At 52.7% G+C, this 20,589-nt stretch overlaps 3 protein-coding genes across 3 annotated transcripts; 2 read left to right on the forward strand and 1 right to left on the reverse strand.

The window, feature by feature from the left end:
• Positions 1 to 2,779: 2,779 nt before the first annotated feature.
• On the forward strand, positions 2,780 to 5,233 carry CHCHD2 (coiled-coil-helix-coiled-coil-helix domain containing 2). Its single transcript, XM_071574827.1, has 4 exons — positions 2,780 to 2,976; positions 3,455 to 3,701; positions 4,304 to 4,454; positions 4,943 to 5,233. The coding sequence occupies exons 1-4, from the start codon at positions 2,927 to 2,929 to the stop codon at positions 4,951 to 4,953; spliced, it is 459 nt and encodes a 152-aa protein (XP_071430928.1). The 5' UTR covers positions 2,780 to 2,926; the 3' UTR covers positions 4,954 to 5,233.
• A 1,783-nt stretch (positions 5,234 to 7,016) lies between these two features.
• PHKG1 (phosphorylase kinase catalytic subunit gamma 1) lies at positions 7,017 to 15,194 on the forward strand. The gene is made up of 10 exons (XM_071575123.1): positions 7,017 to 7,230; positions 9,842 to 9,975; positions 10,276 to 10,451; positions 10,755 to 10,809; positions 11,429 to 11,494; positions 11,666 to 11,829; positions 12,366 to 12,456; positions 13,305 to 13,458; positions 13,539 to 13,664; positions 14,456 to 15,194. Exons 2-10 carry the CDS (start codon positions 9,893 to 9,895, stop codon positions 14,705 to 14,707), a joined length of 1,167 nt encoding a protein of 388 aa, XP_071431224.1. The 5' UTR covers positions 7,017 to 7,230; positions 9,842 to 9,892; the 3' UTR covers positions 14,708 to 15,194.
• On the reverse strand, positions 15,191 to 20,403 carry SUMF2 (sulfatase modifying factor 2). The gene is made up of 9 exons (XM_071575125.1): positions 20,306 to 20,403; positions 19,686 to 19,836; positions 18,407 to 18,521; positions 17,885 to 17,929; positions 17,544 to 17,694; positions 17,200 to 17,255; positions 16,708 to 16,792; positions 16,078 to 16,243; positions 15,191 to 15,747 (listed from the first exon to the last, which is right to left on the reverse strand). Exons 1-9 carry the CDS (start codon positions 20,382 to 20,384, stop codon positions 15,642 to 15,644), a joined length of 954 nt encoding a protein of 317 aa, XP_071431226.1. The 5' UTR covers positions 20,385 to 20,403; the 3' UTR covers positions 15,191 to 15,641.
• Positions 20,404 to 20,589: the final 186 nt, after the last annotated feature.

Genomic DNA, 20,589 nt, shown 5'->3' on the forward strand with positions numbered 1-20,589 from the left:
TCCCTGTTAAGCACAAGCAGATCTGTGAGTCCCTCTCCCCATCCCTGTAAAGCACAAGCAGCAGATCTGTGAGTCCCTCTCCCCATCCCTGTCAAGCACAAGCAGATCTGTGAGTCCCTCTCCCCATCCCTGTCAAGCACAAGCAGATCTGTGAGTCCCTCTCCCCATCCCTGTCAAGCACAAGCAGATCTGTGAGTCCCTCTCCCCATCCCTGTCAAGCACAAGCAGATCTGTGAGTCCCTCTCACCATCCTGTCAAGCGCAAGCAGATCTGAGTCCCTCTCACCATCCCTGTTAAGCACAAGCAGATCTGAGTCCCTCTCCCCATCCCTGTCAAGCACAAGCAGATCTGTGAGTCCCTCTCCCCATCCCTGTGTCAAGCACAAGCAGATCTGTGAGTCCCTCTCCCCATCCCTGTGTCAAGCACAAGCAGCAGATCTGTGAGTCCCTCTCACCATCCTCCTGTTAAGCACAAGCAGATCTGTGAGTCCCTCTCACCATCCCTGTTAAGCACAAGCAGCAGATCTGTGAGTCCCTCTCACCATCCCTGTTAAGCACAAGCAGATCTGTGAGTCCCTCTCCCCATCCCTGTTAAGCACAAGCAGATCTGTGAGTCCCTCTCCCCATCACACAGACACAGCCCCACATTCAGGGCTGGATCTGCTCTGGGTCCTGTCAGGAGCACCATCAATTCCTGGCAGTGGCTGCAGGACCAGCCAATGCCTCTGGTTTTCCCAGATGGAAACAATCAATCTTTGCTCTCTGCAAACACCACCTTAACCACCCTCTCTGCTCTGTCTGGGGCTGCTCCTTCTCCTGCCCTTCCCCAGTTCCTTGCTGTGGGCACTGGGAGATGGGGGAGTGAGGCAGGACTAAAGGAAGCTCTGGAGTTTTCCCAAGGAGGGCAGGAGGACAAAGCACAAAGGCAACATTCATCCCATCCTGCCCTCATTGTTCCTCAGAACAAAACCAGGACAAAGAGGGACCTGTTACAAAATGATTCCAAGCACCAAGAATCCCCCTGCCAGCAAAAAAGGGGAGTGGAAAGCTATTAATTAAAAGGAGTTGAGAAAAGCCCTCATTAAGAAATGAGTTGTTTGAACTCTAGAAGTGTAAAGGGAATTAGGAATCTCCCACTCCCTATGCCATGGTGGGAACAAGGAGAGAGGGACAATGGGAGAGGAGCAGAGATGGGAGATACAAGAGAACATTTTGTCATTTATATTTATTTCCTACAAATTTTGACATTAATTAAACTGCTTTTCTTACCTGTGCTTCTGGTGCTCCACAAACCCACACTATTAATGCTTCCCTCACAGACAGCAGTGACATCCCCTCACACACAGGATGTTCAAATGGCTGGTCCTTTGCCACTGAAGAAACTGTGAACAAGCAATTTTTTGTCACCAATTACCACGACTGGTGGCTGTGGCACTGTCACGATGCATTACTGCTGCTGTGTATGAAAATAATTAATACAAGAATTAATAAATGAATTAAAAATGCATTCCCCTCCAAGCAGGGAGGCTCAGCCTGTGCAGCTGACCTTGTGTGAGGGGCTGAGGGGGCAGGAGGTGCCTTTGACCCTTTTTGGGGGGGATTTTGGGGGTGAAAATCACAGAATCAGGGTTGGAAGGGACCTCTGGGGATCACCCAGGCAGGGTCACCTGGAGCAGGTGACACAGGAATTCCAGGTGGGTTGGGAATGTCTCCAGAGGGGGAAACTCCACACCCTCCCTGGGCAGCTGTTCCAGGCTCTGCCTCCTCCATGGAAAGAAATTCTTCCTTATGGTGAGGTGGAACTTGTTGTGTTTTAGTTCATGGCCTTTTTTCTTGTCCTGTCCCTGGGCACCACTGAAAAGGGTCTGGCACCACCTCCTGACACCCACCTTGAGATATTTATCTCACATATATATATAAAAGAGATATTTATGTCTTCTATGTATGTGTATGTCTATCTCTTTTATATATATGCATATCTTTTATATTTATATATCTAAAACACACATACACGTACATATTTATACATACACATAAACCTTGTATATATCATATATATATTTCATTTCTGAATGTCTTCTCTGGGCTAAAATCTCACACTTGCAATTGGACTGAAGTGCTGAATTCTGAAGGGCTTTTGGGGGTTTCTTCTCCACAGAGAACGATTCCCTGAGGACTGGAACACGTTCCACGCATTTTAGGCGTTTATTTCGCACCGTTTATTTCCAGTCATGGTTTATTTTACCCCGAGGGCCCCACACCCACAGGTTTATCCCCGTTTATGGTTTATTTTGCCCTGAGGTCCCACAGGATCGTGTTTACCCCCGTTCATGGATTATTTCACCCTGAGGCCCCACAGCCGCAGGTTTCTCTCCGTTTATGGTTTATTTTACCCTGAAGGTCCCACAGGAGCGGGTTTATCCCCGTTCATGGATTATTTCACCCTGAGGTCCCACAGCCGCAGGTTTCTCTCCGTTTATGGTTTATTTTACCCTGAAGGTCCCACAGGAGCGGGTTTATCCCCGTTCATGGTTTATTTTGCCCTGAGCCCCCACAGGATCGTGTTTACCCCCGTTCATGGGTTATTTCACCCTGAGGCCCCACAGCCGCAGGTTTCTCTCCGTTTATGGTTTATTTTACCCTGAAGGTCCCACAGGAGCGGGTTTATCCCCGTTCATGGTTTATCCCCAGGTTTATTCCCGTTCCTGTCTCCGTTCCCGGCTCCGCTTCCCGCGCGTCCCCTCAGGGGGCGGAGGGGGCGTGGCCACGGCGCAAGCCCCGCCCACACCGGAAGTGGCGCGCGCGCGGTGACCTTCAGAGCGGAGGGCGCGTGTGGGACAGGCCGCGCTCGCTCTCGGAGCCTCTCCCGGTGCTTCCGCTCCGGTTTCGGCCTCTGCCGCCGCTTCGCTTCCCTCCCCGCCATCGCCATGCCCCGGGGCAGCCGTAGCCGCACGTCCCGCGTGCCGCCCCCCGCCAGGTGAGGGCCGCCGGGCCTCCTCCCTGCAGGCCGCGGTGGCGGGGCCGCCATTGCGCCACGGCGGGGGTGGGTGGAGGCCCGGCTGGCTCCTGGAGCTGGGGTGGCGCGGGGGTGGCGGGATTTGGTGCTTGCGGGGATGGAATTGGGTCTGCTCGATCTGTGCCTGAACATTAAGGCCTTGTTATCAGCCCCTTTTGGGTCGTATCTCGTTTTTCCGTGCAAGCGCAGCCCGTTGTGGATGGCGGGACGATGAGGCAGAAAGAAGCCCGTAAACATGTCCCTGTCTTGCATAAGTCGCTCAGCGGAACGCGGAGTCCCTGCCCTGGTGGTGCAACGAGGCTGTGTAACCGCAGCGCGATCCTTGGACCCGCCGGGCCGTGTGTGTCGCATCCCCCTGGGGACATTCAGTGCCCGAGGAGGGGCTGTGACCGCCTGGCCCTGCCCCGATGATAATGGGAGGTTTTCTCTCTCCCCGCAGCCGGGCCCCGCCGATGAGAGCCGCGTCCCCAGCGCCGGCTCCCCGGGCCGCGGTCCCCGCCGCCGCTCCGCCTTCTGCCGTGGCGGCTCCGGCGCCGAAGCAGCCGGGGCTGATGGCCCAGATGGCCGCGACAGCCGGAGGGGTCGCCGTGGGCTCGGCTTTGGGACACACCATCGGCCACGCCATCACCGGAGGGTTCAGTGGAGGGAGCAGCCCCGAAGCTGCTCGGCCCGATATCACTTACCAGGTGAGGGAAGGCACAGCTGGACACCGACTGATGCCTTGACAGAGCAGTTGTTCGTGGGCTGAGGTGGTTGCTGGAGATGAAAACACCACCCAAGTGGGCTATATAGGTACAGTTTCTATATACTATAGACTATAACTGTGGTCTGTAGTTAAAGACTGAATCTCCAAGGTAACCATAACACTCACCACGAGTATCTTTAAAGTAGCTCAGAGGGATGCAGGACTGATGGGTGCTTGTGACACAGTGTTAGGGTTGTTTTCTACTACAATATTCCCCTTCTTCAGGCAGGACTCCCACGTTCAGGCCTGATGATGGCAACAGCTTTATCCAGATGCCATCCAGAGTTACCTGAGCATATCCAAAGTCACCCAAGTGTTTGTAAATTTAAAAACTGCTCTGAATGTTTTAAAAACTTTCCTGAGTGTGTCATAACACTGCTGGAAAATTATTTTGTATTTCAGCCCGTTATTTTTTTTTCCATTTAAGAAGGAAGATTTTAAGTAAAACACAGGGAAGAAACCTCACCAAGCTGCACAGGGGTGGTTTGGCTTTGAGCTGGAGCTGCTGGAAGGGCCCTTACAGGGCTGTGTGTGCTGTTTCAGGAGCCCCAGGCAGCTCAGCCTGCCCAGCAGCAGCAGGCTGGTCCTTGCCAGTATGAGATCAAACAATTCCTGGAGTGTGCACAGAACCAGACTGACCTCAAGCTGTGTGAGGGCTTCAGTGAGGTGCTGAAGCAGTGCAGGTTTGCCAATGGTAAGTAGACAGTGCTAACAGGTGACTACTAAATGGGCTGATGAATAAAATTGTTGTGGGAATGATGTCCTGGGGTTTTGATCCATCTGGTAAAGAATGGGGAGTGGTGGCACTGAAAGCAGGTAAGGCAGCTGCTGTTCTGCTGGGGTTGCTGCTTTGGTTCTGTAGCTGGAGGTGATGGGGTGGAGAGAGGGTGAATTCCTGAAGTTCTTTGCTGGTGGATGAGTTGAAGCTGAGTGGAAAAGTGGCAGCAGCACATTGGGAGAATCAGCAGAGCTCTGGGAGCCTGTGGGAAGGACAGTATCAAACCACCCTGACCTGGGAGGATGGAGGTGCTGCACCCCAGGGTGCTCTGCTGGTGTCTGCAGCTCAGCATGTCCCAGCAAAGGGATGAGGGGATGGGAAACACCCCAACAAACCCCCTTTATGGGAATGGAAACCACCACTCAGGGATCCAAAACCTACTGAGAGAACTCCTTACCTTTCAGGTTTGGCCTAAGCCTGCAGAAGACCATCTTGCAAGAATTGACCTATGAATGAAAAAAAGCTTCAATTATAATAAAGTTTAAAGCAATCTGTTATCTCCTTAGTTCACATATTCCCACTCATCCTGCCATAGCTGCCTCTGACATGATACAACTTACCAGCTGCATATTAATTTAGCACAAGATGGAAGAATGAACAATAAAGCAGAATGAGCCAACTTGGGTTAACTGGTTTGCTGGTTGTGTTGAATACATGTGATGATACTGTGTATGAATAAACCTGTCTATAAATACTCTCTGGGCTCGAGTTCTGAGTGCTGGAGTTGAGCTGGAAGGAGGAGAAGCTGAGAACTGATTTTGGCAGGGTTTGTTCTGCCAGCCAAGGGTGCCAGGAGGGCTGGAGCTGCAGGAGTTTGGGAATGCTGTAGCTCTGGGGGTACCTGTGCCTGCCAGGGATCTCCTCCTGGAGCATTTGAACCCCACAGGAAACTTGTGCTGATGAAAATGCAGTGACAGGGAAGGCTGGGCTGACTCCACACTGTTCTGCACAGTGGATCTCATTCCAACAACCTCCTCTCTACCTCTCAAACAAGCTCTGTGTTCAGATTCAAGGGATTCTGAGCATCAGAGTCCTGTTCCCACTAACAGGCTGGAAGTTTTTTTCATCCTATGACAGGAGCTGACACATGAGAGGAGGGTTGTGTGGCCTTTTGGTCCTGTCTGGCTCAGGCAAGTGACAAAGCCACTGCTGCTCCATGAAGCAAGAAGAATAATCACTATTTTAAAAGTGTTTACTGATGCAAAGTGCAAACCCTTCTCTTTCCATGGGAGGGAGCAGCCAGCTCCTGCCTTGCTTAAATCCTTGGAGCTTGCTGAGTAAACACCCTCCTGCCCTTCTCTGGTAATGCTGGATAAGGTGCACTCCCAGAGTTACCCTGCTCTGAAAAGTGCAATTCCTGATAAAAACATGAAAAAATTAGATAAAAACATCTTACAGCATGACCTGTTTTTCCTGAATTCCTGTTGTGCTGTTGGATATTCTGCCTGTTCCTAAAGCCCTTGCAGTTGCTGGAAGGGAAAAGATTAAATTAGTGTTCAAAATCCTAAATTATACTGAGTTAGGAGGGACCCAGGAGGATCATTGAGTCCAACTCCTGGGGAAGGGTCACCTCACATGGGGACAAGGACAGAGCTGCCTGTCCTGGTGTCATGAGCAGCTTTGCTGATGGAGCTCCCCAGTGGAACAGAAATAAAACCAATTTGGCCAAACAGAGAGAGGAAATGGCCTTAAACTGAGCCAGGAAAATCTGATAAGATAGAAATTTTTGTCACTGTTAGAGTGGCCAGGCATTGGAACAGGTTGTCCAAGGAGGAGGTGGAGTCTCCCAGGGGGAGTTAAGAAACATTCAAATCCAATAGAATGAAATCCTTTTATTCATCCCTGGGAACATGGAGGTAACCCCACCAAAAACATGTTCAATGAGACTTTCATGTCTCCAGGTTTGTATCCTGAGTTACAACTGAAACCCCCTCCCCAAAGTCAGGCAGGATATTTGGGGTGACTGAACAGCTCCAATGGGCTGCTCTCATCTCTGCAGCTTTGTATTTCCTTTTAACTGATCAATGTTATACCTTCAGTCTCTAACCTAGACAGGTTTTCTGATTTTTCTTACAGTTTTAGCCTTTAATCTAAACAGGGATTTTGGTTTATTTCTTAAAGTTCATCTTACAGTTACCGGGTTAAATTCCTCGAAGCGATGCCTGGTTAAGAGAACTGACAATACTTGGGTACAAGCTACAATCAAATATTAATATAAAAATTAGTACAGGTCTGATTAAAAATTAGCAAAGACCATATGATTTTATGGAGAAGGGATAAAACCCATTTTCTTGAGGAGTCCCTGTATCAAAGCTCTTAATGTGCCTTTTGGGGAGCTTGTCAGAAATACACACACGAGCAAACCTGACTCACCAGCCGGCGCTCAGGAGGTCCCTCCGCGGCGGTGCTGGGGGTTATACCCTGTGCAGGATTCAGGGCAGGGCTCCGTGCCCGTTCCCGGCCCGGCCCCTCCCGCGGGCGGAGCGAGCGGCGCGGGTTAACGCGGGGCCGGCCCGCGGCTCCCCCTGCCCGGCCATGCCCGCCCGGCGCCCTTCGCTGTCGCCCCGCGCCGCCCCGGCCCCTTCGCTGTCACCCTGCGCCGCCCCGGCCCCTTCGCTGCCGCTGCCGCTGCCGCCCCGCCGGCCTTGAGCGCTCCGAGCGCCGCCGCCAGGCCCGGAACCGGCACTGTGAGGTGAGGCCGCGACCCGCCGGGCCGGGATCGGAGTGTGAGTGTGAGTGTGTGTGTGTGTTTGCGTTTGTGTGTGTGTGTGTCTGTCTATGTGTCTGTGTGTTTCTGTGTGTGTGTGTGTCTGTGTGTGTTTGTCTGTGTGTGTCTGTGTGTGATAATGAGTGTTGTGTGTGCGTTTGTGTGTGTGTCTGTGTGTCTGTCTGTGTTTCTGTCTGTGTGTGTCTGTCTGTGTCTCTGTGTTTGTATCTGTGTGTTTCTGTGTGTTTCTGTCTGTGTGTCTGTCTGTGTGTCTGTGTGTGTGTGTTTCTGTCTGTGTGTGTGTGTCTGTGTGTGTGTGTGTCTGTGTGTGTGTGTCTGTGTGTGTGTGTCTGTGTCTGTGTTTGTATCTGTGTGTTTCTGTGTGTTTCTGTCTGTGTGTCTGTCTCTGTTTGTGTCTCTATGTGTGTGTTTGTATCTCTGTGTGTGTGGGTTGGGTTTGTGTTTGGCTTTGGGTTCGGTTTCGGGTGTCGCAGCCCGGGAATTCCTCCCTTCTCAGCGCTATTTCCCTCCGGGAGGGTCGCGGCCCAAAGTCGCTCCGGACGGCGCTTCTGGCGGGGCTGAGTGTGATGGAGGGGGAGCTTCGCTGCGGGGCTGAAGGCTGGGATAGCCTGAGCTTTCCAGAGCTATCCCGACGGGGGTTTGCTCGCTGTGGAATACGGACCGAGGCGACCACCGGACTCCTCCCCGTGCAGACAGAGAATCCCCCCGACCCCCTTTGCCGTGTCCCATCAGTGCCCTATCCCTGCTGCTTATGTAATTCCAGGGTGTTCTGCACAAACCCCCCCTGCTCTCCCCTCCCACATCCCAGGCTTCTCCCAGCCGTGCCCCACCAATGCCCCCCAGCCCTTCCCCACAGCACCAGCTCCCTGGATCTGCATTTTTCACTTCAAAAATAATCGAAGTTTCTGGTTCTCCCCCACCTTAAGAGATACTTCATTTTCCCCACTTCCTGTTCGTGCATTGTTGTTAAAGTAGAATCAAAAGTGAGCAATTCAGGTCTACAGAAAGCCCTGTGAGACTCAGCCATCAGCCAGAAGCAGCAAAGAGCTCAGCTGCTGCTGGCTGACAGGGAGGAGGGTTACTCCCTAAGAATTCTCATAGTAGGAATTCACAAGACTCTGCAGGTGCACGAAAACAGTCAGGATGAAATAATATAAACATGGGACTTGTGAGAGAGAGGTTTTAACCAACTGAAGTATCCATTGTGGTGGTGTGTAACTCTTTTAGCCAATAAGCTGTAGTCCTAACCCTGTATTAACCTTGGGTTCTGTGTAATAAGATGTCTTCTCTATGAATCTCATAGATTGTGTGGAGTCCAGTTCCTCTTATTTTTAGTTTACTTTAATGAATGTCATTTATAATTCCAGTTGGTCTGGCGTTGCTTACAGTATTTCCAACAGCTGAAATTTTATCAATTAAATCAAACTCCTGGCTGTTCAGGAATGCTCCATCCCATGTGAGACATCCCTCCCAGCAGCAGCAGCAGCCAGGCACCCAAAACACCCCATCGGTCCTTACAACCAGGTCAGGACAGACTCACACTGATAATGAGATTTAAATGTACTCAGAGATGTCAGTGCCCTGGCAAAGTTATTGGCACCTCGGAGAGGGGAGCAAAGGAAAGCCTGCAGTACTGGGCATCCTCTGCCCACCTCTGTCCCTTCCCCAGCAACTGTCACCCCAAAGGGACAATTTTGCTGCCCAGGTTTCTAAGAGCTGCCATCCTAACTGCTTGGACTCTGTGTATGGGCACAGAAACAAGCTGAAAACATTGGTCCAGTTCCTGGGGCTTAAAGGGAAGAGCCAGTAAAAATTTGGAATCAGGAGTGCTGGTTGTTTTCCCTCTGCCCCCCACAGTACTGTCACACTGCCTTTAGCAACTGCAGCACATGTCAAAACAACCCCAACCCTGAAATAGGAAACAGAAATGGGATAAGAGCCTTCCAGGAGTTTTGGAGGCTGCTGGCAGCTGCACAGGAGTGGCTGAGGAAGCTTGTTCAGCTGCTGTCCTCATGCTGGCCTGGCCCTGACTGACCCCACAGCACCCAGTCCCCCACCTGCCCCCTGGCCCCTGAGCCCCTCATGCTGCTTCACTGGCCCTCACCATCTGTTTCCCCACCTTAGTCCTTTCCCCTTCCTTTTAAACACTATTTTTTCCTCCTTAGGCAAAGGTAACTTTATCATCTTAAAATAATAGAGGAAAAAAATGAAATAAAAGAAAAAAAGGCAGATTGCATCACTTGGCAAGGGACTTTGGTGGTGTTGGCATGGGGTGATGTTTCTGGAGGCTGCTACTTGTCCTGTGAGCTGAGTGTGGGGAAGGGATGAGGTTCTGAGGTGCTGCAGCCAGGCTGGGTCTGCCCCTTGGGACACCCAGGCTATGGGGGAATCCAGTGGAATCTCCTCAGTGCCCCCAGGGCAAAGCTTTGCTTTTCCAACCAAAAAAATAACCCCTTTCATCTTTGGTCCAGGATCATCCTTCTCCTTCCTCCTCAGTATTTTCTCCTCCAGAAGGGTTGGAGCATCCCAGCCCTGGGGAGAGTGAATGACCATCCTCACCCTTTTCTCCTTGCAGCCCCTTTCTGCCTGCAGACAAGCCCAGAGTGCTGCCAGATCAGAGCCAGAGATGACCAAGGAAGAGGAACTACCAGACTGGAGCTCATCCCAGGAGTTTTATGAAAAATATGAGCCGAAGGAGGTTTTGGGCAGGTAAAGCTCGTTCTTGGCAAACAGCTTGTTTTGGTTTCACATACTCCAGCACCCAAAAGGAACAGTGTTCCCTGGGAATCTGATACAAACAGGCCCCACAGCAGCATGGGGCTAAAAATAGCCTGGAACAGCACTTTCCATCAGCTCAAAACCTTCTGTCCCACCGAGACAGGGTGACAGAGCGAGACCCGCTCGTGCATGAAAATACCAACCAGCCGAGGTGTTGATGGCACGGCCATGAGGTCAGGCTGGGTGGGGAGGAAGGTGGGAGCCCCATCTTGGCTGTGTTGTCCCTGGCAGGGGGGTGAGCAGCGTCGTCCGCCGGTGCATCCACAAAACCACGAGGCAGGAATATGCAGTGAAGATCATCGACATCACGGCGGGAAACATCTCCCCCAAGGAGGTGCAGGAGCTGCGCGAGGCCACCACCAAGGAGATCGACATCCTGCGCAAGGTCTCGGGCCACCCCAACGTCAGTAAGTCAGGCCCTGAGCATCAGGCAAAGGGGTTTTCTGCCTGGTTATTCTCCATTGTGGCCCCAGGAAGGGGTTTTTGGGGTGAAGTCCCTGGAGGGTCAGAGTTCTGATGGTCCTAACGCAGTGCAGGGCACCTCTGACTCCACACATGGACCAGCAGTGCCCATGTTGCTTCCCAAAAAAAGCACTAGTGCAAATCAACTCCTCATTAATTTAATTAGCTATTAAATCAGCAATTTTTACCCCATTAATGGGCAGGAACATGCTATTCACTGTGCTCACAGCCACTGTGTTTTATTGCAGTCCAGCTGAAGGACAGCTATGAATCCAGCACCTTCTTCTTCTTGGTGTTTGACCTGTAAGTATCAGCTTGTTCAGCACCCCAGGCCTGCTCCCTCTCTGCAGACTGGCCCCAGCTTTTTATGGCCCAGGCAGGGCAAAGCTGGGGCACAATCAGCTCTTGCTTAAGGTAGAAATGAAACAGCTCACTGCAGCCTTGCCACTGGCAGTTCCCCTCCATCAGCAGCTCAGGTTTCCCTGTAACATTTGGTGGGAGCTGTTATGCCTCCCTGTGGGTTATTTATATGCTCAGTGGGACCAGGGTGTCTGTGATGCCACAGCTCCTGATGCCAGGGCAGCAGGATGGATGTCAGTGGAGGGGGATGGCACTGGGAAAGCCCCGTCCCTGTCCCATCTTTGATGGTTGGATTTGATAATCTTAAAGGTCCTTTCTGACCTTAACAATTCTGTGATTCTATCCAAAACCTGCCCTCTCCAGGCACAGCCTTTTCTCCTCCTGCCTCATGTTTTACAGCAATATATAAAGGCATTTTTACCCCTTTCTACAAACCAGTCAGCTGGTTATTTTGTGCAGTGGGTGCCCTGGGCTGTTAAGGGCAGTGACCCCCTAGGCCATCCTCCCCCAGTTTGCTGTTGTAGTTCAGCCACTGCCTGACTGTTTCCTCTCCCTTGTACAGGATGAAGAGAGGGGAGCTCTTTGACTACCTGACTGAGAAAGTCACCTTGAGTGAGAAGGAAACCAGGTAAGGCCAGATGCAGGTGGCTGAAAATCACACTGCAAAAGCAGAGTGCAGGTTTGAGGGACAACCCACGGGCAAAACAGCACCCAGGCTGTGCTCCTGCCCCTGTCCCACCCGTGGGAGTGTGGTGCCAGTGGGCATTTGGGACAAGACACGTGTTGTCACCCACCCCAGGAAGATCATGCGAGCGCTGCTGGAGGTGATCCAGTACCTGCACTCCATCAACATCGTCCACCGGGACCTGAAGCCAGAAAACATCCTCCTGGATGATGACATGAACATTAAGCTGACAGACTTTGGCTTCTCCTGCCAGCTGAATGAGAATGAGAAGCTCAAAGGTAGGAGGATAGTGAGGTGAGGGTGGTTGCAGTGCCCATGGCAGTCAGTGTTTTCCCAGCCCCACTGTCTCCCTGGGCCAGTCTCTCTGCCATGGGTGCACATTGGTGCTGGCCTTGGGGTGCTCTCCTGCTCACACAGGAGTTCTGCTTGCCCTCAGCCTCCACACTGCTCTCCTTGCCATGAAAAAGTTGCTGCCCCTTAGGAAAACCATCCTATTCTTTCCATTTCTTTTTTCCTCCCGTTGATCCTCATTACCCTGTCTACTTACTGCCCAGCATTAAGTTTTTTTCCCCCCAACTCCTCCCTGCAAAGAACCACAGGCATCCCCTCCCACCAGCATCCCCATCACTCTGTTCACTCACTTTTTAACCACTAGAGCTGACCAAGGAAAGTCACCACCGAGTTGCAGTTGCACCATCACCACAAAGATCCCACCTGGGATCCAATTCCCCCTCACTGACTGCTCGGGGGTGGGTGGGGATGGTACAAACCCCCTGGGTGGCTCAGGGGGGGATGCTGTGCTCTGTCCCTGCAGAGATCTGTGGCACACCTGGATACCTGGCCCCCGAGATCCTGCAGTGCTCCATGGATGACGAGCACCAAGGCTACGGGAAGGAGGTCGATATGTGAGTGAGATGCTGCCCCACACCTCACCCTTGGGCTGTCCCCAAAACACACGTGGTTTGAGGCACAGCCAGACTTGTGCCAATGGACACCCATTTGAGTGTTTGGAAAGAGTTAAATGCTGCACCAAGACGTTGGCAGCTGTGAGAGGCTGTCCTGGTGACCAGGGGGCTCAGGAACAGAGCAGGGGGAGAAGCAGCATCTCCCCACTTTGCCCCATAAGGGAGGAGGGAAAGTAACAGTTTCTGCTCAGAAAAATCAACTCAGCTGAGCTCCAAGACACAGATACACACCTTGTTTAAACATCCATGAATCTGAGGCAGCCCCTGGGAGAGCAGCCAGCTGAGGACAGCCTGCCAGAGCCCCACAGCAACTTTGCTGCCATCTCTGGTGGCTTCAAGCTCAGGTCCTCAGGTTTCAACCAACCACTTGAAACACACCAGGGCGTTTCAGCCCCTTTCCAGTTTTAATACCCATGGTCACTTTGCACACCACAGCCCAAGCTCAGTAACTCCAGAGCATCCCTGCTGGCACCACCATATCCCACCTTCCCACATCTTCTCCCTCCCCTAAAAAACCCAAGTCAGGCAAATACCTCCATGTCACAGCTTCCTCCTGCAGCATTCAGGGACCAACTGCACATCAGCTCAACTCAGCCTCCTCCTCAGCATCAGGGCAGCCCCTGCTCCTCATTACCCATCAGGGTTAATGAGCCTCAGCAGCAGCTCAGCCTCCCTCACCGACACCACCAGGGCACTTTCCTCCTGGTTTCCCAGGGAGGCAAGGGCACCTGTGGCCACCCCTGGGGTGCCACATGGAGGGCTGGAGGCTCCGTGTGGGCTGCCCACAGGTGGAGCACCGGGGTGATCATGTACACCTTGCTGGCCGGGTCCCCTCCCTTCTGGCACCGCAAGCAGATGCTGATGCTGCGGATGATCATGAACGGGGACTACCAGTTCGGCTCCCCGGAGTGGGACGACCGCTCGGACACCGTCAAGGACCTGGTATGTGCTCGGGATGGGGAACATTGGAGCGGGGAGAGGGGCTGCAGAGCCCTGGGGTACGTGTGGGTGTCCCCCTGCAGATCTCCCGGTTCCTGGTGGTGGATCCCCGGCAGCGCTACACGGCGGGAGAGGCGCTGGCACATCCCTTCTTCCAGCAGTACGACGTGGAGGAGGTGCGGCACTTCAGCCCCTTCCGCAAATTCAAGGTGAGGAGGAGCCTGGGAGCTGCAGGAGCCAGCAGGGGCATGCATGGGTTTCCCAGCTGAGCCAGCAGGAGCGTGGATGGATTTCCCAGCTGAGCCAGCAGGAGGATGGATGGGTTTCCCAGCTGAGCCAGGAGAAACTGAGGAGTTCAGCAAGGCTAATGGACCTGGGGTATGGCAGGACGCTGAGTGGAAACCCCTCTCCAAGCACTACTGTGCTTGCTTTCTGTTCTTCCTAAGGGATTTTTCACAGCAGAGAGGTAAATAAGAGAAGGGGAAAATTGCCTCTCACCTCCAAAAAACAACTTACTAAAAATGCTGGGGTTGTTCAGCCTGGAGAAGAGAAGGATTTGGGGAGAACTTAGAGCCCCTTCCAGTAGCTGAAGGGGCTCCGAGAGAGCTGGAGAGGGACTTGAGACAAGGGCCTGGAAGGACAGGACAAGGGGGAATGGCTTCCCACTGCCAGAGGGCAGGGTGGGCAGGCCCTGGCACAGGTTGCTCACAGAAGCTGTGGCTGCCCCATCCCTGGAAGTGTCCAAGGCCAGGTTGACAGGGCTTGGAGCACCCTGGGCTGGTGGAAGGTGTCCCTGCCCTTGGCAGGGGGTTGGAACGAGTTGGGCTTTAAGGGCCCTTCCAACCCAAACCACGCTGTGATTCTGTGATTCCCTGGCACAACCCTGGGCACAGCCCCACATGGACCCACTCCTGTGCCAGGAGCCAGGCTGCCCCCCCTCTCCTCCACACGGACACACTGTGGGAGCGCCGGGAATTGCAGCCTGTTCCCTGTGCTGCAGGTGATCTGCCTGACCGTGCTGGCCTCGGTGCGCATTTACTACCAGTACCGGCACTCCAAGGCGGTGACCAGGGAGCTGGTGCTGCGCGACCCCTACGCCCTCAAGCCCGTCCGCAAACTCATCGACGCCTGTGCCTTCAGGACATACCGGCACTGGGTGAAGAAGGGGGAGGCCCAGAACAGGGCTGCCCTCTTCGAGAACACCTGCAAGGCCATCCTGCTCACGCTGGCAGCCGAGGAGGGGCTGTTCTGAGCGCTGCTGAGCCAGCCCCTGCTGGGGCTCAGGATAGGCGAGTAAAATCTTGGAAAACAAAGGGGTGGTTTCTTTTCTTTTTCTCTTCTTTTTGCTGGCCTTGGGTCAGGTGCAAATGCAAACCCAGCAGATGGCTGTGATTTGCCCCTGGGGTGTGTCCCACTGTAAGAACAGGTTTGGAAAAGGCATCTCTTTTAATAGAGCCATAACCAGCTGCAGCTCCCAATGAGGATCAGCCCTGGGCAAAGCCTGGCACCAGGGCGGGACCCTTTTGGGACAGTCAGAGGTGCAGGAGGAATGAGCAGTGGCCTGAGTGGTATCCTTGCCCCCTCATGTGCTTAGGGCTCCCCATCCCATCGGGTTTGGTGCAGAGCTCGTGCACAGACAGTTTGTACCTTTTGTGCTGGTTGTAACACTCAGGAAATGTGGGTCACTGGTTTGTGTCATCTGTGCACTTAGAAACAAGCAAACACATTATTTTGTCACTGCTCAAGGGTCAATAAAGGTGCCTTGTTTTATTTCTGGGAAGGCTCAGCAGGTGGTACAAAGCTGGGACTTCCCAAGGGGATGGGGAGTGATGGATGAATCCCCCTTGGAGGGATGTGCCCCCCATGGGAGCCCCACACTAATGGTCATGGTGGGGCTGGAGGTCAGAGTGGCTCTGGCCCAGTCCCACACACTGGCACCTCTTTGCTTACTGAAAATGGACACAAGGAGAGCTGGAATATCCACCACACCAACAGGATACTAAAGACAACCCCCTGCCTGCCATTCCCAACCACTGCTCCTGCCCAAACATCCCAGTGCTGAGGAGTTTGAGCTGAAAGTATTTATTTTTAATTTTTAAAACCAAAAGGGTTTCAGGAAAGTGACAGCTGGGGGTTACTGATCATCTCCACAGGAGAAAATGCCTCAGGTGTTCCCAGGTGACCCCTCAGAGCTCGGGTTTGGTCCGGCTTTTCCGGGCTGTGCCGGGCGGGATGTCGGCAGCGCAGCGGAAGCTGAGGTTGTCAGAGGCTGAGTCTGGTGTGTTCCCCATTCTCACAGTGAAAAAGAAACCCCAAATTACCCCTTCCTAGTTAACACTTAGATCACTTAACCTGCTGTAACAGACCAGAAACATCTTCCACATCCCTTGAATCACTTCAAGAAAAACATTTAATTCTGAACACCCGATGGAAAGCACACACAGTTTGAGAAGCAGTTAGGGATGGATTCACAGAAAGGAAGTTTTAGCAGTTTTACAGTATGTTCTCCCAACTGCTTCTCAAACAAACTGAGTGGGAATAAAGATCTAAAACAAACTCCCATTCCAAATCAAACCAGAGGAAATCCCTGCAAAGCAGTCCCTGGGCCTTGCCCAGACCTACCTGGTGGTAACACGAGCTCTGTGGTTGGCAGAACCATCTGCAGTGTCGATCCACGAGGCCCCTCTCAGGACCTGCATGGGCTGAGCCCCCTGCCTGGATCGCTGTCCCGGAGCCCGGAATTCCGACGCCGTCCACTCCCAGGTGTTGCCCAGCAGGTCATAGAGCCCTGAGGCACAGAGGGGTTTGTGTCAGGATTCTGAGAGCACATAAAGCACTTTGGAGTATGAGAAGGGGCACGACTTTCAAAGCATCACTGCAAGAGTGTGGTTTAGTGGTGGGACTGGGAACCAGAAGCTCTTTACAAACTCACCCCAGTTTACAACTAAGCCTTTAATGTGCCTCATCATTTCCCATCTGTGTGAGGGCCCAGCAGCCACTGCCCTCCAAACAATGTGCTCAGGATTTTCAGGAACATCCCACTGAATTGCAAAATAACCAAGTTTTAATTAAAAGCAGGGGGTGGTTCAGTGCATTGAAGTGCACTGGGTGCACATCAACCAACTGGTTATTCCATCAAGGTGCTGATGTGACCCCACATCACACCTGAGGCTCTGCCACAACTACAGGATTTTATAATTAGTGTTAATTTAGGAAGCAGATGGCCCAGACCAGGCTGAGGATGCCTCATACCGTAGCTGTTCTGAGGGGGGAATGCTGTCACTGGGGAGACCCCGTGATAACCATCCTCAGCTGTGTCCCCTCGTGGGAAATCACCCTGTGGGAAGAAAGAGCACTCTGAGCAAAGAACCACCACAGAAACAACAGGAAATCTTGCATTTCACAGGGCTGTCTTACACTTAAATTAGGCAATTAACAACCCACTGCAAAGCTACGCAGCATTTTTGGCCAAGACAGATCAACCACCTGAAGTTCTCCCAAGTTCTCTCTCTTTTCAAATAGATTAATGTATGAATTTTAAGAAGCACTGAAATCCTGGTTTTCCAGGGAGGTTGGGGTGACCCTGCTCTCTAAAGATATTCTGGATAACCCATCAGAAGGAGCTGCAGTTCCCTGCAGTAACTCCACACTGCTTCTCCCAGGACCCCACAGCCAGTGCAGTGGTTGAGTTCAGCAGCACCTCAGGAGAGCTCAGTGCAGGTGGGATGAGTTTTAGGATCTCACCTGCCACAGATTTGTACGGTTTGGCTGGAACTTGTTTCCCCAGGGATAAAGCCTTTCTGCCAAGGAGGAAAAGACACCTGTTACTGCTGTGTCACACTTATGACTGGTTTTATAATTATATGAACAGAGTCTGTGGGTCTATCCCTACAGACACTACCAAAGAAGTGAGGAGAGATGGGAATCAGCAACAGCTTAATTATCTTTCAGCATTATTACTGTCATTAGGACTAGAATCATAGATCAAAAAAGGTGGTTCAAACACCCCTCAGAATAACCTCTGAAAACATGGAGGTTTGGATCTGATGGAACTAACATGGAAAAAGGTGAGAGCTTGTGGTACATACGCTCCAGTCCTCCCCTGGCAGCAAATTCCCACTCCTCCTCCGTCGGGAGCCTCTTCCCTCTCCAGGCACAGAACTCCCGAGCATCATTCCAGCTCACGTGCAGCACGGGGTAATCCAGCCTGTCCTTGATGCTGGAACCAGGGCCTGAGGGCTGGGAGGAATTGCAGCAGGCAGATTGGAGATGAAGGGGTGGAAAAGGCAGCAGAGTGGCTGTTTCCCCCCCATTTTTGGTGGGTGAGGTTAGCACACACTGACACACACAAACTGACACACACTGACACACACACCCCCAGAGGTACTCCCAGCATGGGGAGGATTCACCACACCAGGTTTTAACTCACCTGTCTCCAAAAGGCCTTTTCGATGGGCAGCCACCACGGGGCCGACTGGGAAAAGCAATGACACCAGTTAAAGGTGACACCTGAACCAGTGACACCCCCTGACACCATCCCACAGCAGTGGGTCAGTCTGCAGATGGCTCAGAGCTGCAGTCTGAGCTGGGTTATCCCAGGCATTTGGGTGGTGATTTCCCATCTCTGCCCTTAAAAGCGAAAACAGATCAAGAGGCTCATGCTGGTTTAGTTTTTCAACTTTTACAGTTTGATTACTGGAGTCCTTTGAAACGTGCCTTGCTCTCCCCCAGCTCCCTGGAGCAGCTCTGACAGTGCTCACAGAGGATGCAAACAGAGGAGCATCAGAATCAACCCCAGCTCAACCCTCTGAGGTTCAAAAGCAGAACAACCCCAAACTAAAGAAAACCCCAAGAAGAGCCACCTCCTGCCCTGAGAGGCAGCTGTTCCTCAGTGGAAAAGCAAAACCATCATCACTGAAACTCTTAAATTTACTGAAACTCTCAGATTTACCTCCAGTTTTTGGGTGACTTTTTTTTTCAGCTCTTCAGACACGAAATCCTCAAAGACAAAGCTCCAGCCAAAGGCTTCTGCTTCTGTTTTGTATTTCTTTTCTCTGACAAACTCCCTGGCATAAATAGAACACACTGGTGTGTCTGGGTAAGAGATCTCCAAGTGCTGCACCACCAAACACAGCGATTTGTGCATGCAACAAGTTCACACATGACCCACAGACACCCCAGCCCCAGAGAGTCCTCCCCAGCACAGCTCCATATGGTTTGATACAGATTTAACAGATTTAACCATCCAATGTTCACAGATTTGATCATTTTTATGTTACCTGTGCAGGTAAACTCACCCTGCACTCGGGTTTCCCATAAAGTGTCACAATTGCAGAGAACAAAAATCCCTTACAAGCCAATAAAATCTGCAGCTGCCATTGGTTAAATGCCCCCCAAATGCAAAAAACTGTCACATGCTACTGAATAATCTCACCCTGTTCTACCCTGTTTGTTTCCCCATTGCCTAATTTGAAATAATTGCCATTACTGGGCCATTTCTGGTGCAAGAAGGTGTTTTTAACCAACAAGGGCTCAGCCAGGCAAGCAAAGGCATTTCCCCAGTGCATTCATTAGTGCTCTGTACAAGGGCTTCAATAAAATTCATGGAGAGGGCTGGAGTTTACAAATGGGAATTCAACCTACAGGAGCCTGAAATCTGAAGCAAAACAGCCCTACCAGTAAAAAAGAGGCACATACACAAAAAAAAGTGTGTTTGGAGGAGGAGCAGCAGAGAAATAGAGGAGCAGGAGGAAAAGAGGAAGAAAAGAAAGAAGGGGAAAAAGAAGGGGAGGAGGTGAAAAGAAAGAAGAGGAAAAGAAGAGGAGGAGAAGAAGAAAAGGAGGAGAAAGGGGAGGAGGTGAAAAGAAAGAAGAGGAAAAGAAGAGGAGGAGAAGAAAAGGAGGAGAAAAAGGAGAAGGAAAGGAAGAAGAGGAGAGGAAAAATAAGGACAAAAAGAAGGGGAAAAAGAGGAGGATGAGAAGGAAGAGGAAGAGAAGAAAAGAAGGGGAAAGAAAGGAGGGAAAAGAAAGAATAATTTTAAAAAGATGCTTGCAAGGTGCACTGGTAAGATGCTTTGGCTTGCACTTGTAGAGGTGGCCTGTTACTGACAGACACATTTTTGGGAGCATCCAAGCGTTGGCTTTCGGCCCGCAGGAACCAGCCCCAAAGGAGCACCCACAGCCAGGGCAGCGCCGTCCCCGCCGCCCCGAGGGCAGCGCCTTCGCCCTCACCTGAAGTCCCTGTTGGTGACGGGGTGTTTGTCCACAGCGAACGGTCCCACCGCCACCTCCCTGCCCGGGCTCTCCTCGCCTCTCCTCTCCGGGGAGTCGGATCCCATCCGGAACGTCCCTCCGGGCAGCTGCACCATCCCTTCCTCCTGCCCTGGGGTTACAGGGGAAGAGATCAAGGAGGAGAAGTTAAATTTTTAAACGCGACCGGGCAGGACAGCGCGGCTGCTGCCAGAGCATCCCCGCGAGGGCTGGAGAGGGATGCGCTCCAGGGGGGGATGCGCTCCAGGGAGGGATGCGCTCCAGGGGGGGATGCGCTCCAGGGGGGGATGCGCTCCAGAGGGGGGATGCGCTCCAGAGGGGGGATACGCTCCGGGGGGGGGGATGCGCTCCAGGGAGGGATGTACTCTAGGTGGGGATGCGCTCCAGGGGGGGATGCGCTCCAGAGGGGATATACGCTCCAGGGGGGGATGCGCTCCAGGTGGGGATGCACTCCAGCAGCCACTGTGATCGGCGCTTCTGCAAAGTCCGGAGGGGATTTGCAACAGGGTTTAAAACAGTGTAAGTCCCGTTTCGTCTCGGGAAGGAGCGGGGGAGGATGCGCGGGGGGTGCCGGCTCTCACCGCGCTGAGCAGCGCCCAGCGCTTCGCAGCACAGCAGGAGCATCCCGGCCATCCCGACTATCGCGACCGTCCCTGCCATCCCGCGGGCTCCGCTGGCTCCGACCCGGAGGTGCTGCGCGCTCGGGAAGCGCTTCCGGGTGCGGCCCCACGTGCGTGTTCGCTGTGCAGGGAAGGGGCAGGTCCGCGGCACCGACACCACTCTGGGGCTGAAATGCGCATTTCGCCGCCTGGCACGGGGCACACCCGCAACCCAGGCAAGCAAGGGGCGCTTTCTTTGGTGTTTG

Source organism: Pithys albifrons, chromosome 21 (assembly GCF_047495875.1).
Source record: "Pithys albifrons albifrons isolate INPA30051 chromosome 21, PitAlb_v1, whole genome shotgun sequence".
Lineage (NCBI taxonomy): Eukaryota > Metazoa > Chordata > Aves > Passeriformes > Thamnophilidae > Pithys > Pithys albifrons.